We start from the raw sequence: 25,101 nt of genomic DNA, 5'->3' as shown, positions 1-25,101 counted from the left end.
ACATCTGCTAGAGAAGCAGTAGATAATGTTTAATGGAATCCCACTGTGATTTGATGGGTCTGTTGCTGTCTGCAGTGAACATGACGCTACATCAGCAGATAGTACCTCTGCACAGCAGTGTTCCCTGTCATTTCTGTCCCTGTTGAAAGCAAAAGAACGTGGATGACACTGAGGGGAGTGGGTAAATCTGTGCTCAATAACCTCCCAGCCCATGTACTCTTCAATCTGAGACCATTCATTAGGCTAGAAATGGCAGGTGCCAATATTTACAAATAAATGCTTAATGTGTTCATATGCCATCTGTCTCTTTTATAAAGATTCTACAGCACGGAAACAGGCCATTCGGCCCAAGTGGTCTATGCTGGTGTTTATGCTCCACATGAGCCTCCTCCCACTCCTCTTCCTCTAACTCTATCAACACACCTTTCTATTCCTTTTGCCCTATTATACTAATCTTGCTTCCCCTTAAATGCTTCAATGCTATTCATCTCAACCACTCCATATGGTAGCGAGTCTTCACTATTTTCGAATAGATATTAACCATTTAATTTGTTATGGTAGAGGGAGGATTGTTTGACAAACGCATTATGCTTTTGTTCAAAGGTTGTTTATTTCTGGCCTATTATCTGTATGGCAAGGGGTGCGCAACTCCTCTAGTGACCCAGTTAGTAACTGCGTTGACTCATTTGCTATGAGCTACACAGACTAGGAGGGCCTTCGGTTGACTTCCTAGCCTGGACTGCATTAGCTCTAATGTGGTAGAGGTTAGGGTTGCCAACTGTGGTTGGACATATTCCTGAAGGTGTTATCACATGACCTCCTGTCACCAACTGCTCCACTCTCACCCTCCTGCATTGGTTGTCCAACATGCCCAATCTTGCACTGCACTGCCTTCTCATGCCGACTGGAAAGCTAATAGACTCCTTATTACCCAATTGGATGAGTCTTGACCCTCAGTCAACAAGTCTTTTTCCCATTCTGATATTTTTATAACTGGTAAACAGAAGAATTTTTTTTAAAACACAATTTTTTAATACCCCGATGATTTTTCTCTCGGGTTGCTTGCAGCAGTCCCCTGGAGATTATCCTTAATTCGTGGAGACCCCTGAGCAATTCTGGAGGGTTGGCAACCCAAGTAGAAGTAGGTATGCCTCAGGTGGTGTTAGCTTCCCTCGGGTAGGAAGGGGGGAGAAAATCAATCTGATCCCTGCTGGAAAGTGAGCATATGGTGCATGGATTCCAGGTGAGGGCAGGATCAGACTTGGTTGAGATACCACAGGTGATATTATGGGGAAGGAGCACGTGGGTGAGGTGCCAGTGGCTGACCCTCAGTGGGAGTCAGCACCTTAAAAGAGAAAGTGGGAAGAACATTTAGGGGTGTACATGGAATGGAGGCATAAAGGCCCTGCGATTAGACTGGGCAACGGTGAGCATACAAACATTTAACACAGTCCCATGTCATTTTGTTGACTGCTATTTTAGAGGTGTTACATCACTGATAAAACAATGTAGAGAATTGCTTTTAAATGCATTAAGTGTTCACACCACCTTGCTTTGGTGATGTTGCTTGAGAGAGCAATGTTGGGCCAGAACACCAGCTGAGCTATCTGATAATCTTCAAGTAGCCCCATGTGATCTTTAGCATCCACCCAAGCGGCAGACGAGACCTGGGATTTAATGTCTCATCTGACAGCATGTCTGACATCTCACAGTACTGCACTGAATGAGCAGCTGACATTATGTGCTGAAGTTATGGAGTGAGGCTTGAACCCACAGAATTCTGACTCAGTGGCAAAAGTGATACTTAACTGGACCAAAGGAACAAATTCAGACCCCTCATATATTGTGGATACAGTCCCTCATTGAAAACCGTCTCTCAGAGCTAGCTCAACTCTCGGCAAATTACTAAATTTGGATCCAGTCCTTTCATCCTGTCACTTTCCTGGAATGTTCTGTCAGGCACAGGAGCAATTCATCATGGACTTGTCAGAATAAAGCTGTCATGCCGTGATTCTGATAATTTTCTGAATAGAGTTTTCTTTTGATGGGATTGCTTTTTTAAGCTGGACTGAAGAGCACAGGTTTGCACTTTTTGCCAGCGTGTCTCAGAAGGTTAGAGCAGCTGATTTCTATCTAAGTCCTTTCCTATTTTCAGGGGGCAAGTAAAAGCTTGCCTTCATATAGTTCAATGTTTAATGCAGCCAACCCTCCCAATGTGCTTTACATCCAGGGTCAGAGGTAGGAGGGTTGAGGGGAAGGTGATGCCCATGAGGTGGGTTTTAAGGAGAATTTTGAAAGTGGGAGGAGAGGTATTTTACTTAGAATATAGTGACACTGGCAAGATTATATTTTGCTCTTCTTCAAAATAACGTCATGAGATGTTTTGTATCCACCAGAAGGATGGCTCAACTGAAAGGTGGCACCACCTCTGACAGTGCAGCACTCCCTCAATACTGCACTGACGTATCAGCCTAGATTTTGAGCTCATCACTGGAATGGGACTTGAGCCCAAGAACTTGTAAACCGTGGCACGGAGTCAACTCCCCCTTGGCTCCTTTATTCCCTCACCCACTTGATCCTGGCCATCACGTGGGACTAAGTCCTCTTAATTCAGGCTTAGGCTGGGTGTTTGGGATATCGGGGTTACAGGAGAGCCACCCTCCACTTAATCCACTGGCTACGGTTAATGGCTTAGTACAAAGAGGAGGAAACTCAGTCCTTTCTTTAACTATCAATTTACTTTATTCATGTTGTTGTACAATGTAAGAATAAGGCTTATACACTTGGTTAGACAAAAGCATGCAACTCAAACTGGGTTATACAGTTAATAACAAAGCTAGCTAGAATCAATAAGCACACCCATTAGGTTCCTCTGACCTTTCCCTGACCTAGTCACAGAAAACAAAGGATAATACCCGAAAAAGGGGAGAGCTGATGCTGGCCAGGCGTTCCGTTCTCCTCTCTTTTACATCCCCGCTGCGTTGCTCACGCAGGGTCTTCCACTTCCGCGATGGTTGGTCTCCGGAGTTTCTCGCTGGCTCTATGCTCGAGATTCTCCATACTTATTCTCTTTCTTATCTCTTCAAAAATATACTGTTTCTTTCCGGTTGGTTTAGGCTTGCTCACCTCGTTCGTATCTTCTCCTTATTGGCCCAGGCCCAAAGACCCCGGTATCATACCATGTCCAAATAAGGCTCTATTCCTGTGATCTCTCTCCTTGTTTTGTCACATAAATTAATTAGTTCAAACTGGTTTTTACCAGCACAGGCCAGTGTCTGAGCTCCAGTTACTATAGTTCATGAACTATCCAGCAGTTTGTAACAGACTCTGTACTTCTTGCAGCCCCTGGCAACAAACTCCTGCTATCACTGAGCCACGGCTGACACCACATTGCGGTACTCCCACAATTGTGTTAGGTAGGAAATCCAGGATTTTGACCCAGTGACAATAAAGGAATGTGCTGTATGTCCATGTCAGGATGGTGTGTGACTTGGAGATAGTGTTCCTGCAGCATCACTGCTCTTGTTCATCATGGTGCTGCAGGTCACAGAAATGTTGCTGCATTGGGCCATGTAAATCTTACATACTGCAGCTGAGTGTACCAGTGTTGGAGGGATGGAGATGATGTTCAGTGGCAGGAGCTACAATCAAACAAAGTGCTCTGTCCTTGATGTTATTGAGCAGCTGCACCCAACCAGGCATGTGGAGCCAATTGCATCATAATTCCTGACTTCAGCCTGACAAAGCCTTAGGCTTTGAGGGGCATGAGGTAAGCCATGTTTGGAACAACTGTTGATATGACTGGTCTAGTTGAGCTTCAAGTCAATGGTGATCTCCATGAGGTTAATGGTGGTGCCACTGAAGGTCAGGAGGAGGTGGTTGGGCTTACTTTTGTTCCAGGTGACTCTTTCCAGGCACTTATGTGGTGCTAATGTTCCTGCCACTTGTCAGCTTAAGACTGCATGTTATCCAGATCCTGTGGTAGGCTGGCATGTGCCAAGTTATTGGGAAATGGCTAACTCTGATGCACAGGTCTTGAGAACTTAAACCAGGAAATTGTCAAATCTTTGCTGTGACCAATGCGCTCGGCCCCTTCTTATGCCTACCTCTACCCCATATAACATGGGGCTGGATTTTCTCTCAGCCCAATGTCGTGTTTCGTGATGGCGGGTGGGGATGCGGGGGTGCGGGGCAAGAGAAATGGAGCAGCAATAGTCACCACAGAGCCCAACACTGGGATTTCCAGGCCTGATCTTCCTGGCGGTGGCAGCATCTCCACCGCTGTATGACGAGACCCTACTTTAAATATTTTAAATATCTCTCTGCATAAATTTAAATTTAATTTGCCATGATCTTACCTTCAATTCCCAATCTTCAGCTCGTCATTGCGGCACTCACGTGGCTTCACTTGCCCGTCCAGGAGAAGCTGGCACCACCAATGTGGAGAAAGGGTCAACTCTGCATTATGTTGAACTATTTGCAGGGCTGGCAGCCTTTCAAAAATGGCACCAGCACCTGCTCCAGCATCAGGTGCCACCATGAACAGCATCACCAATGCTGCCCCTGCCACATGACTTGGGGGAGGGGCAATGCGTCAATATGTTAAGTGGCCGCCCGCCGTTTAATTGCGGCGTTGTGGCGGCGCGATTCCCGTGTGGGGAAGCCACCATTTTGTGAACACACTGCCGGTCCCGGTGACCGGACAACAAAATCCAGCCCAAGGTGTGGATTAAGCCCCATTAAGGGTTCTTTTTTGCTCTAAGTTTTTTGCCCCTTCGCCCCTTCCTTCTCTAAAGGTGCTGTCTGTTCCTGTGATTCAGATTCTGCTGACCCTGGATCTCTTCACCACTATTCTTCACATGCAAGTCTAGACAGTCAGTACTTTTGGGTTACTCAACTGCAGGGGTGTCACAGGCTGGCCTCAGCCAACATCCCCTCACATCTGCGCATAGTCATCTGTTGAACAGTGATCAGGAGCAGAAACCTGGGCCTGTTTCCTCCTTTATAATCTCGGGGCCCTGAGGCTAATTGCTGAGACCAGCCCAAGTAAGGGTGTAGATCTGGGATCTTCTGGGCCTATACGACTCAGCTACTCATTGACCACACTTGTTGAGCCATTGGTGGTAGCTTTCTGTTTCTGGCAACTTAATACAAAGGCTTTTGAAGTCAGCATCTGCTTGCCTAATCTTATTGAGGACTATTTTAGGAATATTCGGGGGTAGACAGGAAAGTAGTGTTGAGGCCACAATTAGATCAGCCATGATTTGATCAAAGGGCAGTGCAGTATTGAAGGGCTGAATGGCCTACTCCTACTCCAAATTCATCTGTTTGTATATTGAATCAAATGGCACATTTACTTTCATAACATTACCAGGTTTACCAGTTTTAACCCTTTCAGTGCCAGTCAGAAGATTGTGGGTTCAAGTCTCATTCTAGGGACTTGAGCACAAACTCTAGGTTGACACTCCAATGCAGTACTGTGGGAGTGCTGCGCTGTCTTTTGGATGATATGTTAAACTGCGGCCCCTTCTGCTCTCAGGTGGATATAAAAGATCCAATGGCACTGGGTCAAAGAAGAGCAGGGAGTCCTTGCCAATATTTATCCCTCAACCTAAAAACAGATTATCTCGTCATTAGTGCATTGCTGTTTATGGGACTTTGCTGTCTGCAAATTGGCTGCTGCTTTTCCTACATTACAATCATGACTACACTTCAAAAGTATTTAAAAACAAAATACTGCGGATGCTGGAAATCTGAAATAAAAACAAGAAATGCTGGAACCACTCAGCAGGTCTGGCAGCATCTGTGGAAAGAGAAGCAGAGTTAATGTTTCGGGTCAGTGACCCTTCATCGGAACTGAACATTAACTGAGTTCCGATGAAGGGTCACTGACCCGAAACGTTAACTCTGCTTCTCTTTCCACAGATGCTGCCAGACCTGCTGAGTGGTTCCAGCATTTCTTGTTTTTACTTCAAAAGTATTTCATTGACTGTAAAGCATTTTGGGAAGTCATGAGGTTTATAAAAGGCCATATCGAAATGCTAATCATCTTTCGGAGCTCCTGGGCAGCAGAGGCAAAAAATGAACATGCTACTTGGCAACTCTCCTCTCAGCATTTCAATCTAACATTTAGCACACCACACCCCCCTCCCCCACCCCCCACCCCCAGGCTAGGGAAGAGAAGAAAACTCAGCCAAAGTTACAACATAGTCCAGCTGCAGAGTCAAAATCTGTGGACAGCAAGTGAGAATCAGATCAGTTCAGGCTGTGATATCTTCCATAGGTTGAATCGCCTCCTGACATTCACTTTATGGCTACGTGAAGAGCAGCCACTTAGGTCAGGTATCAGATGACTGCCCATGTGACTATCCCACACACTGCCCCAAACCATACTTCAGAAAAAGTGGAGAGGAAAATTATATCTTTATAAGTGGAGTTGCACTACCCTGTTGGTATGATTGTATCAGTTGCAGAACAGTGTGGGCCTACTTGTTCTGTTGACTTGAGTGCAGTCATTTCAAATAGTTAACTTATTGTGTTCCATAGGATATACAGCACAGAAGCAGGCCATATCCTCCTCACAGTTCACAAGACTTCCAAGTTTTGTATCATCTGCAAACTTTGAAACTGTGCCCTGTACACCAAGGTCTAGATCATTAATATATATCAGGAAAAACAAGGGTCCCAACACTGATCCCTGGGGCACTCCACTACAAACCTTCCTCCAGCCCGAAAAACATCCATTAACCAGTACTCTTTGTTTCCTGTCGCAGCCAATTTCGTATCCATGTTGCTACCGTCCCTTTTATTCCATGACGATCTTAGATTGACGGCCTCTAGTTTTGCTCTTCCCCACAAGTGGAAACATTCTCTCTGTGTCCACTATCAAAACCCTTCATAATTTTAAAGACCTCTATTAGGTCATCCCTTTCCCTTGACCAAGACTGTTCATCCTCTCCTGATAAGTATACCCTTGTATTTCTGATATTCTTGTAAATCTTTTTTGCACCTTCTCCAGTACCACTCTATCTTTATTTATAACATCGTGACCAGAATTTTATGAAGTGCTCCAAGTGTGGTCTAACCAAGATGTGATACAAGTTTAGCATAACTTCTTTATTTTTTAATTCTATTCCCCTAGTAATAAACCCGAGCGCTTGGTTTTCTTTTTTATGGCTTTGTTAAACTGTGTCACTACTTTTAGTGATTTGTGTATTTGTATTCACAGGTCCCTTTGCTCCTTTACCCCATTTTGATTCTTATTTTCTAAGTAATACGCAGACTCTTTATTTTTCTTGCCGAAATGTAATACCTCATATTTATGAAATTCATTTGCAAATTATATACCCATTCTGTAAGATGGTTAATATCTTCTTGTAATTTGTTGCAATCTCCTCAGCATTGACTATTCCACCCAACTCCCCCACCCCCCAAAAACATTAGTGTTATCTGCAAATATAGAAATTGTGTTTTTGATTCCAAAGTATAAACCATTAATATAAATTGTGAGCAACAGTGGTCCCAGCATTGATCCTTTACGGAACACCACTTCACACTTTCTGCCACTCTGAATAACTCTACTCCAGAAAAGGTGTGATTGTAGTTAAATGTTAATGAAATCTAAAATATATGAGTTTATCTAAAAGTATCATCTCTGTTATATCATTACCCATGAAGAAACTCTCCTGTATGTGCCTAATGTGGCTCATCTTCCTTTCAATTATGGAATAGATTCCCTGTGCATTGGAGGCCTCGTGAATCTATTATGGAGGTAAATTAGGTGAGAGGGTGAGACACTTTGTAATCAGTGTAAGCTATATAAACTCTTCAGTGAAGAGATGTCGTTTTCTCTATGCTGGCAATTTTGCATTGTCAAGATATGCCGGTTCTAAAATAGTGGCTTGGGAGATCAACATATTAACCCCTAACTCAAATTAAAGCAAAATACTGCGGATGCTGGAAATCTGAAATAAAAACAAGAAATGCTGGAACCACTCAGCAGGTCTGGCAGCATCTGTGGAAAGAGAAGCAGAGTTAACGTTTCGGGTCAGTGCTGACCCGAAACGTTAACTCTGCTTCTCTTTCCACAGATGCTGCCCGACCTGCTGAGTGGTTCCAGCATTTCTTGTCTTTATTAACCCCTAACTCATTGGTCTGAAATCCCTTCTTCTGCTAATGTAGCAGAAATGCTAACCTGTTGTCTTGTTCTGCTTCTTGCCCCTGCTAAAATAGCAGAGATGGTCCTGTTTAAACACTAGCAACGATTTGGGACTAGTGCGTGTGTTTTAATAATAACAGGTAGCAATAATGCCAGCCGCCTCTGTCCTTTACAGAACCTTCTGGATTTTGCCTTGTACGGCCAACATACCCCTCCTCTTCCCTAGAAGTAAGAGGAGCCACAAGTCCAGCTTCCCACTGCCCAATCCCTCAAGATTGTTACAAGGCTATCACAGTCAAGACTGAACTTGTCCTCATCCAACTGGCCAGTAGGAGGCACTGGACAGCAGCTGAGAGCAGGAGACCTATCTGATCTTTTTGACTCCCTACCCCATCCAGCACAGTGGTGCTGAAGCCAATTATAGCACTTAACTACCACCCTGGCTATATCACAGAACTCAGGACAGTACTGGACAGGAGTCAAACCTAGGGGCAGTATCCCAATCAATGAGAATGCTTTTATGGGCAGGGGGGAATAGTGCATGATTTGAAAAGATAGATTTTTGCAAGGTAAGGATATTTAGAGATATGGGACTCAGAAAGGTCTATCGAGTTGAGATGCAGATCAGCCATAATCTAATTGAATGGTGGAATAGGCTCGAGGAGCTAAATGGCCTACTGCTACTCCTTTGTTTCTATTAAGGGCAGTGAAATGAAGTGAGCAGGCAAATGGTTTGTTGTATGCAATTATTATTTAGGTCTAGCATGACAGCTTAAAATTCCTGTAATTCGTGATGAAGTGAAGTTGTGGAGGAAGCTATTCATTCTACACAGGCTGCCAGTACCAGTGAATACCCAAGGGGCCAACTTCCTAGAAACATTCGCCATCTAATATTTTAGTCTGTGTTAGACTGCGGTAAATGAAATGCAATGTCACACCAGTTCTGGATTTGCATTCTTATCACATACAGTGCAAAAATGGAAATAAAAAGAACACAGCCCCTTAACATAATTTGTAAAGTTATGCATTTTAATGGGGGGAGGGGGAGGGTAAATCTTTTTTTTTCTTGCTAAAAAGTAGCCTCAGGATATGATGAGCAGCCTGCAATTATTGTAGTATGTGCAGTGCCGGCAGGAAAGGTAGGCCAGTAAATTACAATCTGGCACTTTAACGTAATGAAACTGCAGTGAGACAGCGCAATGATGTTCTATTCCTTCACTAAGTTGTCAGCAGCTGCTCTTGCCAATGAGGGATTGCTACCATTATGCAGAGAATTAAATCAGCAGTATCTCTGAATCGAGCATCAGGATCAGGGAAAGAATGCAGCTACCCCTGTTGCACGCAGACAGGCGCGCCAACCTAGAAAACTAGCAGGAGCTGGCAAGAACAACAACTTACATTTATATAGCACCTTTAATGCAGTAAAATGTTCTAAGGTGCTTCACAGGAGCATTCTCAGATCAGAATTTGATACTTAAGGCGATATTAGGACAGGTGGGCAACAGCTTGGTCACAAGGTAGGTTTTGAGGAGCCTTTTAAAAGAGGAAAGGGAAGTGGTGAGGTTTAGGGAGGGAATTCCAGAGCCTAGGGCCTTGACCGCCGAAGGCACGGCTGCCAATGGTGGGCTAAAGGAAGTGGGGAGTGCACAAGAGGCCAGAGTTGGAGCATAGAAGTCTCAGAGGATTGCAGGGTTGGAGGAAGTTACAGAGATAGGGCGGGGCAAGGTTATGGAGAGATTTGAACATGAGGCAACTGAATAACAACAAAGGCAAGGAAGTAGACTGACAGAGCAGTAAAGATATAGGCCTGACCCAGTTTAAGTTGCAGGTGTATGCTAACAAGGGTAATTCTGTGATCCCACATTACCAATCAGGAGTCTCATGTGAGGGAGAGCAGGATGGAGAATCAGATGCATTGTGCTGTATCACCATCTCCAAACTGGAGGACTGGATCATGGAATTGGTCAAATTGCAGGGAGAAAGTTAAAATACATAAAAGTGCACACTGTGAAAAGACATGTAGTTTACCGTGAAGTGAGATTTGGTAATATCCCTGTCTGAAAATGTTGATTTTTGACACCTTGTTGCCAACATTTTGGAACTTGCTATAATTTTGCCATCCTAGCCCAAAAATTATTTCTGAGATATTTTAAATATATAAATCAAAGTTGCTTCTCTCGGGAACCTAAACCCAGATAGACTGGGTCTGATTTTCGATCCTAAAACTCCCCATAAACCAGCACACATCAAATGAAATGGGTGAGATCATTGTTACTGTAACTCTCCCCACCCACCCCTGTATTTTGCATCTGCCAACCCTATCTATTTATGGTTTTGAGAGGCACTGGAACCTTCTACCCCTGTAGACAGGCATTTCATTAATGTAACAAGAGGTGATGGAAATGGGAGCATTTAAACATTGGTGCCATTTCCAGCCTTCACATTCGTAATTATGCCTGTCAAAATTGAGCCTCCAAGTTGCTGTCCTGTGCCTTTAACCAAGAAGAAATTTAAAGGGACAGCCAAGAAATATCAATAGTGATTCTAAATTGTATTTTTTACATTTTCTGTGATTGACTCAGTGGGTGAAGGGGGTTTGTAAGAGATCGCTCAGTGCATCCATATTTGAAATTAGCCGACACCTTATAAAGTGGGAATCTCACCTTATTTTTGTTCCATGATGATGAAAATGGAGACATGTAATACACTGGATTTAATGAAAAGGAAAAAATAGAATTTCTCTCACAACCTCAGGACATTCCAGAGTGTTTTACAGTCAATGAAATACTTTTGGAGTGTAGTCACTCTTGTAACATTGGAACACAGCAGCCAATTTGAGGACAAGGTCTGACAAACAGCACTGTGATAATCGGTTTTTGTGATGTTGTTTGAGGGATAAATATTGGCCAGGACACTATGGAGAACTCCCCTGCTCTTCGTTGAATAGTGCAGTGAAATTTTTAACATCCACCCAAGGGGCCACAGTTTAACCTCATCCAAAAGACAGCACCTTCGACAGTGCAACGCTCCCTCAGTACTGCATTGAAGTGTCAGCCTGAATTTTGTACTCAGTCCCTGGAGTGGGACTTGAACCCACAACCTGCTGACTCAGAGGTGTGAGTGCTACAAACTGAACTACAGCTGGCACAAGCAATTATACATTGTAGGTGGACTGTGCCCACCCACAATTACATATCCAACAGAAAATGTCCCTAAACTTGGCTGAGGACAATGTTGCAGCAGGCAGGCTGTGGCAGGGTTGGGTCCAATGTTCCCTCTAAGCTGTGCGGCAGTCGGGAATGTGTCGAGCAAGGAACGTTCTCTTTCAGATGCAAGCATGCGCGGCCATGTGTCTATATTAAAGGGACTGCACAGTGCAAGAAGCCAGCTGCACACAGCAAACAGATGTTAGAGGGAATAAGAGCAAAATACTGCAGATGCTGGAACTCTGAAATGCAAATAGAAAGTGCAGGAAATATTCAGCAGGTCAGGCAGCATCTGTGGAGAGAGAAACAGAGTTAACGTTTCAAGTCTGTGACACTTCATCAGAACTGGCAAAAGTTAGAAATGTAACAGTCTTTGAGCAAGTGGAAGGGGGGAGGGGGAAAGAAGAACAAAAAGGAAGGACTGTGATTGGACGGAGGGGGAGAGATTAAATGACAGATGTCATGGACCAGAATGCAAATGGAGTGCTGAATAGTTGTAGTGAAAGACAAAGCACGAGTCCAGAGAGAGCGCTAATGGCAGAATAATGAACAGGTCTGTACGAAAGCAAAAACATGAAAAATAAGTTTAAGACTAGCATATGGTTTCTTTAAGGGCATTTAAGTGGTCATTGGATAGACATATGGATGAAAATGGAATAGTGTAGGTCAGATGGTTTCACAGGTCGGCGCAACATCGAGGGCCGAAGGGCCTGTACTGTGCTGTAATGTTCTAATTCTAATTCTAAAAAAAAAAATTAAAATAATAAATAAACAAAAAATAATGGGCTCATGGTCTGAAATTATTGAACTCAATATTGAGTCCAGAAGCTGTAGAGTGCCCAATCAGAAGATCAGGTGCTGTTCCTTGAGCTTGCATTGATGTTCATGGGAACACAGCAGCAGGCCAAGGACAGAAATGTGGGCATGGGAACAAGGTGGTGAATTAAATTGATAAGAAACTGGAAGCTCGGGGTCCTGCTTGCAGACTGAGCAATCACCCAATCTGCATTTGGTCTCCCCTATGTAGAGGAGACCACACTGTGAGCAGTGAATACAGTATACTAAATTGAAAGAGGTACAAGTAAATCATTGCTTCACCTGGAAGGAGTGTTTGGGGCCATGGATGGTGAGGAGAGAGGAGGTAAAAGGGCAGGTATTACACCTCCTGCAATTGCATGGGAAGGTGCCATGGGAAAGGGACAAGGTGTCGGGGTGATGGAGGAGTGGACCAGGGTATCACTTCGGGATGCTGACAGGGGAGGGAAGGGGAAGATGTGTTTGGTGGTGGTAAATGGCAGAGGATAATCCTTTGAATGTGGAGGCTGTTGGGGTGGAAAGTGAGGACAAGGGGAACGCTGTTGCACTTCTGGGAGGGAGGGGAAGGGGTAAGGGCAGAAGTGCAGGAAATGGGTTGGACATGGTTGAGGGCCCTGTCAATCACAGTGCGGGGGAATTCTCAGTTAAGGCTAAAGGCAGATATATATGAGGCACTATTGTGGAAGGTTGCATCATCAGAACAGATGCGTCAGAGATGGAGAAACTGGGAGAATGGAATGGAGTTCTTACAGGATGCAGGGTGTGAGGAAGTGTAGTCAAGGTAGTCGTGGAAGTTGGTGGGCTTATAATAAATTCTAGTGAACAGCCTATCCCCAGAGACGGAGACAGCGAAGTCAAGGACGGGAAGGGCAGTGTCGGAGATGGACCATGTGAGGGTGAGAGAAGGGTGGAAATTGGAAGCAAAGTTGATGAGATTTTCCAGTTTGGGGCAAGAGCAGGAAGCGACACCAATATAATCATCAATGTACTGAAAAAAGAGTTGGGAAAGGGGGCCTGAGTAGGACTGGAACAAGGAATGTTCGACATATCCCACAAAAAGACAGGCATAACTAGGACCCATACGAGTACCCATAGCAACACCTTTTATTTGGAGGAAGTGTATGGAGTTGAAGGAGAAGTTGTTCAATGTGAGAACAAGTTCAGCCAGGCGGAGGAGGGTGGTGTTGGATGGGGACTGGTTGGGCCTCTGTTCAAGGAAGAAGCAGCGAGCCCTCAGACCATCTTGGTGGGGGATGGAGGTGTAGAGAGATGGATGTCCACAGTAAAGAGGAGGCAATTAGGGCCAAGAAACTGGAAACTGTTGAAATGGCGTAAGGTGTCAGAAGAATCACGGATGTAGGTGGGAAGAGACTCAACAAGGGGAGAAAAAATAGAATCAAGATAAGAGGAAATAAATTCAGTGGGGCAGGAACAGACTGAAATGATGGGTCTATTGGGACAGTCCTGTTTGTGGATTTGGGAAGAAGATAGAAGTGGGTTGTCCTGGGTTGCGGGTCTATGAGGTTGGAAGCTATAGAGGGAAGATCTCCAGAGGAGATGAGGTCAATGAGAGTTCTGGAGACAGTGGTTTGATGTTCGGGGGTGGGGTCATGGTCCAGGGGAGTTGGCGCTCAGCCTCAACAAGGCAGAGGTCAGTGCGCCAGACAACAACAACACCACCCTTGTCAGTGGAGTTGATCACAATATCACGGATAGACCTGAAAGAATGGAGTGCTGCAAGTTCAGAGGCAAGGAGGTTAGAGTGAGTGAGGGGGGCAGAGAAATTAAGATGGCTGATGTCACGCTGACAGTTTTCAATGAAAAGATCAAAATCGGGTAAGAGGCAGAGGGAGGGGTCCAGGTGGAGGGAGAATACAGGAGGTGGGTATGCTGGTTGGGGGGAGGACTTCTGGCCAAAGAAGTGAGCCCGGAGGCGGAGGCAACGGAAGGCAAGCTCACCATCATGTCGAGCGCGAAATTCATTGAGCTGGGGATGTAAGGGTATAAAACTGAGTCCTTTGCTAAGTACAGATCGTTCAGCATCAGAGAGGGGAAGGTCAGAGAGTTTTGTGAATACACGGCAAGGGGTGAGATTAGGAGAAGGGATGGGGTCAGAGGGAAGGGAAGGGGAAGAAAGCTCTGGAGGGGCGTTGATACCTATGAGTTGCTGCAGCTTTCTGAAAGGAAGAGAAAACATTTTTTGTTAATGCAAGTTAGAGGGAACATTGATTGGGTCTCATGAGCTGATCTGCAGCCAAACTCCAGAGCAAACACAGCATTGCCAGTGGCTTTAAAAGTCACTTCAGTCCTGAATGTTTCTGCTGCTTATTTTTATGCCACAGGGCCCATGAGTCAATCTGAGGGCTACAAATGTATTAAGCAGATGGCTAACGTGCTTTTCAGAGCAAATGGCTTCATTGTGAACCACAGGTAACAGCAATGGAAGACCCGAGGATTTTCTTTTCCAAAAGGCAGTATTCCTCAAAATTTAGGGTATCATCAATTGTACACATGCAGCCCCCCTTGTACCGCTGCACACAACAGTGGTGTATTCATGAACTGCGAGGACTTCCACTCGATCAACACGTAGCTCCTCCGTGGCTCTGGGTCAGACAGTTGTGGATTAAAAGCTATTTCCAGGACTTGAGCACATAATGTCAGCTGACTAGCCAGTTCAGCAATGAGGGAGTTTTACATTGCTGAAGGTGTTTTCTTTCAGATGAAAAATTAAACTGAGTTCCTCTCTGTAAGGTTCAGGTGGATGTTAAAGATCTCCTAATGCTATTTGAAAAAAAAAAGCAGTGAATTCTCCCTCAACCTGCCACCAAAAGCAGATTAATTACTCACATTTGTTGGATCTTGCTGTGCACATTCTTGCCTATGTAGCAGTACTGGCCGCACTTCAAAATGAATTGATTGGATTTGAAATACTTTATGACATCATAAAGTGCGATATAAATGCAAGTTCTTCCTTACTTAGTTTTGAATATTTGGAAAAGGCAGCCCTATGTTCAATTTTAAAAACCTGTTACTTATAGGGTCAAATAATTTGAACTTGACTATATATTGTCTCAGCATCCTCAGAATAGAACTGAGACTCATTGCACTGTCTCCTCATTCTTTCCTAGGATGTTAAGCGGCAGAGATTTTTTATCTCCCTTAGTTTTCTCTTCCTCCTGCAGTCTCTAGACTTTTAAAACCCAAGGTTGATGCAACCGAATGGTTGCTTCTTGATTTGTCCTACTCTTCTCTCGTACTCTTTTAAACCTCTGGTGTCCGACACTATAATCCTTCTTAGCTTGTCTTACTGCTTCCGATTATGAAGCTTTTTAAGTTAAGCTTGTTCAAGTGTCCACCCGGCAACAGATTGGCTTAAAAAAGCCAGTTTGGTGTAAAGCAAATTTGTGCACCCTAGAAAATGCTTCCCCTATGCCCTTTACCACAAAAGTGATAGTGGATGGGAGAGGGAGGAGGTGGGGAAATGCGAACAAGGAAATTTCCTCTGGTGGGGGAATCAAAAATGAAGGGACATAATCTTAAAATTAGAGCTCTGCCAACAACAATATAGTGGGCTTTCGCTTCGCCTGGGGATCCGTTTGGTATTTTACGGGTTCCCAGGCTTTAATTGATCCAAGGCGGGGCTTCCACCCGTTTGAGGTAGGAAGTCCTGCCTAAAAGAGCTGCCGGCCAATCAGAGGGCCGGCAGCTCTTCGTCCCAGCAGCGCCACTGGGAGCGGTGGCCACCGCTGGGACTACAGCCCAGCATGAAGACAGGATGCCTGGGAGTCGGGAAATAAGGTAAGTTTTGGTTGCCTCACCAGGGGTAATCGGTCGGGCCCCGGCGTGGCAAGAGTGGTCGTTTGGGGGGAAGGGGGGCATATTAGGTCTTGGGGGTGGTTGGGGAAGCGGGGGCAGCCCTCCATCGGGCACCCCGGGATGCTGAGAAGCCACCTGCTTTTCCCAGGCAGCTTTTCCCGGCTCCAGGACGCTCACTTGCCACGCGTGAAATTCGCATGGAGGCAGGCGAAGGCCCTTAAGTGGCTACTTAAGGGCCTTGTTTGGCCAGGGGCAGTTGGACCATTTTTTGCCCGCCCCCCCCCCCCCCCCACCCTACATAAAGGGAGACAGAGGTGGGAGCAGGTTGGGAAAGCCTCCCGGAGCTTCCCGCTTCATTTTACACCACCTTTCCACCACTCATTGGAGTGGCGTAAAATTCCGGCCAGCGTCTTTAACATAAAGTGTCCCAAGGTGCTTCACAGGAGCGTTATAAAGCATAATTAGACACCAAACCACATAAGGCAATATTAGGGCAGATGGCCAAAAGCTTCATCAAAGAGATAGGTTTTAAGGAGCATCTTAAAGGAGGAATGAGAAGTGGAGAGACAGAAAGGTTTAAGGAGGGAATTCCAGAGCTTAGGATCTTGGCAACTGAACGCACAGCCACCACAGGTGGAGTGATTAAAATTGGGATACTCAAGAGGCCCGTATTAGATGAGTGCAGCTATCTTGGAGGTTGTGGTGCTGGAGAAGGTTACAAAGATAGGAATGGCCGAGGGCATAGAGGGATTTGAAAATGAGGATGAGAATTTTAAAACCAAGGCATTGCTTGACTGTGAGCCGGTGTAAGTTAGTGTGCACATGGGTACGGGAGGGAAATCAGGAAGCACTTTTCACACACAGGGTAGTGGAAACCTGAAATTCTGTCCCTCAAAAGGCTGTGGATTCTGGAACAATTAGACCTGTCAAGACTGAGAATGATAAATTTGTGTAAGGTAAGGATATCAAAGGATATGGAGCTAAGGTGAGTAAATGGAGTTGAGGTACAGATCAGCAATGATCTGATTGAATGTCAGAGCAGACTCAAGGGGCTGAATAGCCTAATCCTGTTGCTATATAATAAATTATAACATTATTTCCCAAACCATCTCTCAGGCTTCTCTTGCTCCTATTGTCTAGAGGTTTTTGAAACCCAAGCTTGGTGTCTCCTGACCAGTACTTTTTGTTTTCTCAACTTCCCTCCTGATCATTTTAACCTTGGTGTCCAGCACTATGGGCTTAGTCCTGTCACCTGGTTTAACTATTTCTTGATACAGTGCAACTGAAAGAGGTAGTTCAATGGGCACCTTGAAAAAGAAATTGTGCTCCAATGCCAATTAAACATAGACCATGGTTATTTATTTCTGTGAATTCTGGACACAACTTAGTGCCCATCCATTTTAATGATGTGACAATCACGGGCTGGTACACACAGAAACAGAAAACCAAGGCCCAATCTTCCTATTGCAGATAGAGGAGGGTGTGGGGGAGGGGAGAGGGTAGAGAATGTGGCTTGTGTTCTGGTTGCTTTACAGAAAGAGGCTGAACTGTAATTTCAAAAATCCCTTTTGTATAAGATTTTTGAGTGTAAGTAGAATGGGATCTTACCTGGTCTTAACCATAGCAATTTAATATGCAAAAAATAGAGGTGGTTATGTGTGTAGAAAATGTTTGAACCCTCATGAAGAGACTAGATCTGATTGGAGTTGCTGTTTATGGTCTGAGCAAAGAGCAGAAAGGCGATTGGGTAAAAGTGTCCGTTAAGGTTTTCAACCAAGCACATGTCAGCTCGAAGACGTGAGAATGGATTAAATCACTAACTTGGCTAATTAATTAGCTCAGTCTCTTCTGAGCATTCTAACAATAAATTAATCGTAGGAAATTAAATTGAGACAAATTGAGATACATTGCAATTGTATAGCAGTAAATGTGTGTGTGTTTCTATATGTATGCATGTGTGTGTGTAAATGCAGACATGTATGCATTTATTCTTTTGAGCAGAAATGCATGCAAGTATGCATGTGATGTGTGCTTTTGTATGTCCGCTTACCCAACTCAAAGTGAGTTGTGTGATGAATAGGCCCAACCTTCACGTTTGCCCTTGATCATCCAGCCTTTCGACAGTTTGAAAGACAGTCCATATAGGTGACTATTGTTGTTTAATTCGAGGGCTTGTCTCACTCCTAGATGACTGCAGAAACACAACAAAGCGTAGGAGCATTGAGAACTTTTATTTTAACTGAGAAACCCAGGTAATGGGCAAATGACCACAGTGCAGGACACAAGGAAAAGGGGTTAAATAAATTGGGAAATACTTGCTGCCCTCTGCTCTCTATAAACGACATCTCTAGAATGCTGTACTCAAATCCTCTCTGACACAAAGAACCATCCTCCCATAATTCCGACTTTGGCAAAGCTTCAATAACCCAGTAGATCCGTGCCCATATGTTCAAATTCCCTCCACGTCCTTGTCTCACCTAACCTCTGTGTTCTTCTATAGCTAGATATCCCTGAATAAATCCTCTGTTCCTCAGACTCTAGATGCCTTGTTTCCATTATTGGCAATTGCTTCTTCATCTGCTATACCTTCACTCTCTCCAATACCCTCCAAAAACTCCTTCACCTCACTCCCTGCTCTCAAGAGCTTCCTTAAACCCCTTTCCATTGGTGCCCCCCTCACCTTTTCTCCTCTCCTACTTGTTTGACCTTATTATAAGACGCCCTGAGCCATTCCCTACATAAGGAATGCTTGGTACATGCAAGTTGCTGTTACTGCTCTGAGGTAACACCATGTTTGGATTTTAAAAGCCTTGAGATTTTAGGAGGGAAGAATGGCTGAGTACAGTTTCCACACTTTTAGAAGCCCTGTTAAAGAATAAATTAGAGGAGATAGTGTGCAACGAGCCTTGATTTCAAGCTATTGAGGATGAAGGAAGAAGGTTCAGAACAAGATTAATTCGGGCTCTGAAGATGCAATGAAATTGGTAGAACTTTGTATCACTGTCAAGTATGCCAAGTTCCCTGACTGTTCCCTCTGACCCAGAACTGTTCGCTTGATAGACAGCTACATGTCATTAGTTGACATGGATTAGCAATAAAGAGCACATGTTTTTAACTTTTGGAAATCTTTTACCAAATATAATAACAAAGGTATGGGAGCGTTAGTGGTGGGCATCTAATTAGCATGGGACTGTATGGAAGCAGGGGTGGGGGGACGGGGTTGAAGGGTGCCATTTTCTCTGCTTGTCATTTTGATGTATATATGACACTGGGTTAATTTTTAAAATCAACACTGAACAGAGAGATACTCTGTCTTCATTTGACCTTTCTCAGCTCTTTCTGTCCTTTTTCTCCTGCCTTTTTTCCCTCTTTTCCTGTCCATGATCATCATTGCAGTAGAGATTAAGGAAATTAAAGAACTCCCTTGGCCCCCTCCTGTTGGACAGCTAGACGATGACTCAGTGAGCGATGAAGGTGATTTGCTTGCTTTGCTTTTCCCATCCCCACTCTGCACAAGCTTGCTTGCATGGAATTGCCTCACATCCCATCATCCTTTGCCCTTCCTACACCTGTACCTTTCCACAGTCAATTGCCTGTTCCCAGGATATGTTTAATGTATCAGTTACTTTTATTTAAATATTAAATCTAAAATGTGATGCTTCAAAGACCATGGGTAGAATTTTCCCTTGGTTGAAATGAAGGGAGAATTCCACCTGTGTTTCATTTACTTGACCCTTTGAACTGTGACATCAAAATGGCTGACACAAGAATAATAATGGCTTCTTTTATTTATCAAAGTCAAAATTGTATGTGTCTTTTGGTGAACTTTATTTCTTGAGGTGAAATATCAAGTTGATAGACTATTTGAATCTGAGTACAGCCATTGTGAAATTACATTTTTTCCAATTTTAATTGTAATTGATAAGTTTCTCTTTTTTCTGTATTTTCATTCCACTTTTCTGCCTGCTAAGGCCCAGAACCTAGATGTTTGAAAACCACAGCTACTGCTATCTGTAGCCGGCTACTCAAAGATATCAGAGATCTATCCCCTCAGAGTTTTCTGCTTCTTGTGCTGGATATATATTTATCACTTTCCTGTTGGATGCTATTAAGAGGGAAGTGCACTTCAAGCCTACATCCATTCTTGCCCTACGACACTGTACATTAACAAGCTCTCACTGCTATTCCTGGGGAAGAGATAGCAGCATAACTTGGCCTAGGTTCAGGGACTCTGCTGATTACCCATTTAACATCACAGAGCTGCAATGGAGCATTGAGGACTTCAACACACAGGTGCACAGCAGATGAGCAAAGCAAACAGTTGTGCTTCACTGCTACTGTGGCCCAGTAGGATATGTTTTGAATACTCTTTTTCTTTGACTATTGAAGAACTTACTAAAATGATCCAGCAAGACATTGAGGAATTTTTTTTTAAAAGCACCGTATTTATATTTGAAATTCCTCCTTAGTCACAGCGAAGAGCTGGGATTACATAATGGCAGCTCGTGCCGATGATGTAGCCCGTCTGTTGTCTTCATGGCCTTCTGCAGGGCCTTGTCTTCATTTCCACCTGGAGTTACCAATTCCTGTTGATCAACGCAGAAGCTCGGATCATTTTTCAGTGAAGAATCTGCAGTTGTTGAGAGAAGAGTATTCCTTGCCAAATAAATCGTTCTCTAGATGAAAATGTCCCCAGCTACTGAGATAGATGGCACGGTTTTAAATTTCTATCATGGATCAAGCTTGTTGTCATCAGTTCTTTGGTCCTTCTTTGTAACATTTGGTACTCGTCACTGTGAGGGATGTTATTGCTAGGGAGGGCAACACTTTCCCAATCTCATCTCAGTATTAAGTGGGCTCAGTGACTCAGCTTAAGTTAGCGAGCAGCTGAGCAATAGAGACCAGGAAGGTTCTCAGGTTCAATCCTGGGTTAGCTGCTCCCAGCTAGCGTGGTGGGGAAAAAAACCCACTACAATTGTGAGGAAACACCAACCAAGGATCCCACTCCTGATCACTATCCAGAGGCCCACACTGGAGGCACTCCTGCGTGAACGGGTTGTGGACATGATCAGGCTTAGCTTTGATGCTCCCCATGATTAAGTAGCCTGCCAGCACCCTTTGATGGGTTTACACCTGAAAAGCAACAGGTGCCTACAAGGCAATATATAGCGAGAAGGAAATCAACAACTTGCATTTATATAGCACCTTTAACATAGGAAACCATCTCAAGGGGGAAATTCATTTCAAAAGGCAGCAAAATTAAACAATCCCAAGGTATAGTACAGGTTAGATGTAGAGTAGATGTTTCTCATTGTCCTAGCAAGGACTCTGAAGTCAAGTACAGCACATGTTTGTCACAACATAAAGGTTCTTCAGAACTGTTCCATGACCACCCCCAGGTCAGGTACAGCACCTCTGGATGTAGTGTAAAACTCCCTCTACTCTGCCCCATCTAGCACTCCCTTATCCTCTCCAAATAGTTTTAGCTCTACAAACCTGCCACACATATGACTCGGCCTTTATAGAGATGGAGGCCAGTATCAAAGAGCGAGTGTTTTATGGCCTTTATGTGCTACTTTTTTTGAATCAATTGACACAATAACAACTTATTGCATTTGCACAGCATCTCTAACATAATAAAATGTCCCAAAGTACTTCATGGAGGGAAAGACTGGGAAAGCACTGAATGGCAATAGATAAATTAGGAATGATGGCAGAAAGCACAGACACAGGGATAGGCTGTCAGGAGGCTTTTAAAGGTGGAAAAATGTGGAGTAGTTTAGGGAGAGAATGCTGGACAATAAGAATCATATAATAGAAGTGGTGTATGGCCTATTGAGGCACAGCCCACTAACTGAAGAGATGTTTTCATTCACTCCCTCCATGGACAAAGCACTTGCTGTAGGGTCTGTAAATTGTTGTCACTTGATCCCCTTGCTTTTAGATTCATCATTTTATTCCAATGCAGCAGGCTGAGAGTTTTTAAACATTTCTGACCTACAAAGGCCTTCTGACGTTGAAAGAAGTGATGGAAGCTATTCAGTAGCAACTGTGTGTGACTGTGTATCAGTGATGTTTAGAGATACAGCACTGAAACAGGCCCTTCGGCCCACCGAGTCTGAGCCAACCATCAACCACCCATTTATACTAATCCTACACTAATCCCATATTCCTACCACATCCCTATACTCCCCTACCACCTACCTATACTAGGGGCAATTTATAATGGCCAATTAACCTATCAACCTGCAAGTCTTTGGCATGTGGGAGGAAACCGGAGCACCCGGAGGAAACCCACGCAGACACAGGGAGAACTTGCAAACTCCACACAGGCAGTACCCAGAATTGAACCCGGGTCGCTGGAGCTGTGAGGCTGCGGTGCTAACCACTGCACCACTGTGCCGCCCCAGTGATGTGCAAGTGCACCATTTCAACTCAAAATGCAAGAGGTCCGATGACACTGCCTGATAAATAACATCACCCACTTTTAATGAGCTCCAGTTAGCTACTAAAGGTAGACACTTTTGTTTCAAATTCCTTTTAAACAGAATCCTCAATAGCAGCCCTTTCCCTGGCACCTGGTGTTCAATCCCTGCTGAGCAGCCCTGGGAAACAGGCAATTAAAATAGCCAAAACTGAAGGCCTGACAATTGAAATGAATAAAACCTTGAATGTACCACTATGACCTGTGAAAGCCTGTGCACTAAACATGAAAACCCTCGTTCAAAAACAAAGTGCTGGAAACACTCAGCAAATCAGGCAGCATCTGTGGAGAGCAGAGACAAGAGGGTTCAGCTATAAGCCCTTCATTAGTGAAAGTCCTAATTGGTAGTGTTAATTGTGAATTCTCAATGGGAATAATTACAGGGTCCTAATCCTCATCCACCTGGTTCCTTCTTATTTTTCTTGAGCCAGTGGTATACTTCAATCTTGAGGTCAAATGTGGTCTTCAACCTCGTGTAGGTCTCCTCAGCTGACTGACTGTTCCATCTGGCTCCATTCACACCCTGCCCAGCTGTGGGATCCTGACTAAGCTAGAATTCAAGGCCATTCCCTCTCCTTTTCTAACTCTCCACCAAGAATGCAATGAGAAGGCAAGGTCATTGCAGCTTCCATGCAGCAAGCAAAAAAGGGCCCATTAAATAAGTTGCTTTTCCCTCTCCTGTGGAGAGATCCCCAGCATCTCTAAGCAGCATGACTGAAATCAGAGACCACACTGTGTGGAGACTCAGAAATCCTTCCCCCTCCCCCTCCCTCTTCCCCCCTTTCCCCCATCACCCCCACCTTTCCCCCATCCCCCACCCTTCACCCCATTCCTCCACACCTTCTCTCCCCCCATTTCCCCACCCCCCCCCCCTCCCCCCAACTGAATCCCTCATCTGGGTCTTCCATTGCGTTGCAGTGAGCTTGAGACTAGCCTTCAAGACAGGCATAAAATGGGATTTTAGCATTCAAGGGAGTGATGCTTCGTTAAGGCCTTGGAGAAGGTGCAGAGGAGAGTTACCAGATTAATACCAGAGATGTGGGTCTTCACTTATGTGGAGAGACCTGGAGCTGTGATTTGTTCTCCTTAGAGCAGAGAAAGTTAAGGGAAAATTCAATGCAGGTGCTCAAACTTATGAAGGGTTTTGGTAGAGTGGGTAAGGAGAAACAGTTTATCTTTCCTGAAAGGGTGGTGTGGACGCAGATTCAATAATAACTTTCAAAACAGAATTGGATACATATTTGAAAAGGACAAATTTGCAGAAAAAAAGCAGGGGAGTGGGGCTAATTAGACAGCTTTTTCCAAGTGCCAGCACAGGCAAGATGGGGCAATTGACTTCCTTCTCTGCAATATGATTTGATGATTAATCTGTTGCTCTGTGTGTTTTTACAGTCCAGTTTGATGGCTGCGATTGGGACCGGTCGTCTCCTTCTACCAAAGATCGATTGAGGCAACAGAAACAGCTCAGCCCGCTGGCTGCAGGGTCAAAATACACCAAGCCACAGACTCCAGAGCACTGCTCCACACTGCCCGAGAGGGTGGACCCTGCTCTACCATTACAGAAACAAGTGTAAGTGTGAAATCATTCAAACTATTAGGTTCTGACCTATTCGGGCAGTCAAAAGTAGGGCCATAATTATAAGATAGGCACTAATAAATCCAATAAAGAACACAGGGAAAATATCTTTACCGAGAGAATGGTTAGAATGTGGAACTTGCTACCAAAGGGAGTAGTTGAGGCAAATAGCATAGATGCATGTAAGGAGACGCTAGGTAAGTAAATGAGGGAGAAATGAATAGAAAAATAGGCTGATAGGGTTAGATGAAGTCGAGAGCAGGAGGAGACTGTGTGGAACATAAACACCAGCACAGACCAGTTGGGCTGAATGGCCTATTTCTCTGCTGTAAATTCTGAGAGGACTAGGCTGCTTGTATTTAATAGGCCAAGCCCCCTTCACTTTAAGAAAAGCCTGTACCTGTTAATGCGAATGTGACTCTTACAGCAATGAAAATGTTCCAGCAAATGCTTTCTGCATTCTACTTTAATCTTCTTTGTCCATAGCTCAGATGATAATCCCCTTTTAGTATTAGCGATCACATCAAAACATCTCTTTGAACTGCTGTAAAGCTATGCATACACAAGACCTTGCTACCGGCAGGAATCTCTCCGTTCTTCGCCTGAAGGCACTGACTTCTACTGATGTACAGTTTCATTGCTGCCTGGCATGCTCTGGTACTGCACCCATATAGCCTAGGTATTGAGTTACGACATGCTATCTGATCAGTTTGATCTTATTCTTACCACGTGTGCGCACAAACACCTTCCTACAGGGGTCACTAGAATACAATGAGGAGTGGAAATGTCGGCTGACTTTATTTCCCTAGTTCTGGAATGTAGAGGCCAATTATTAATTATTACACACTTACAACCACCCCCTGTCAGCACAGACTGGAGAATGAATCTGGTTACCTTTCTAGTCTGCCTGGCTTAATTCCACACTTCACTGGGAATTTACCAACTAAACCATCGAGGTACCCAGATAAAGTTGGGGGATTAGTGTGACATCGACTATCTCTTCCCTTTGTGTCCATTTGTTGACTTTAGCCTGGCTCAGTTTGTA

At 44.4% G+C, this 25,101-nt stretch overlaps 1 protein-coding gene across 2 annotated transcripts in view; it reads left to right on the top strand.

Annotated features, from left to right (window-relative positions):
- Window positions 1–25,101, top strand: part of LOC137351758 (SH2 domain-containing adapter protein F-like) — a 262,888-nt gene that overhangs the window by 157,434 nt on the left and 80,353 nt on the right. For both annotated transcript variants that reach the window (XM_068016564.1, XM_068016563.1), the window contains exon 5: window positions 23,873–24,050. In XM_068016564.1, coding sequence (XP_067872665.1) covers window positions 23,873–24,050 — 178 coding nt within the window. The remainder of the gene's footprint in view (window positions 1–23,872; window positions 24,051–25,101) is intronic.

This window comes from Heterodontus francisci, chromosome 36 (genome assembly GCF_036365525.1).
Source record: "Heterodontus francisci isolate sHetFra1 chromosome 36, sHetFra1.hap1, whole genome shotgun sequence".
NCBI lineage: Eukaryota > Metazoa > Chordata > Chondrichthyes > Heterodontiformes > Heterodontidae > Heterodontus > Heterodontus francisci.
Note: the sequence above shows the minus strand (reverse complement) of the source record. Positions and strands in the feature narration are given on the sequence as shown.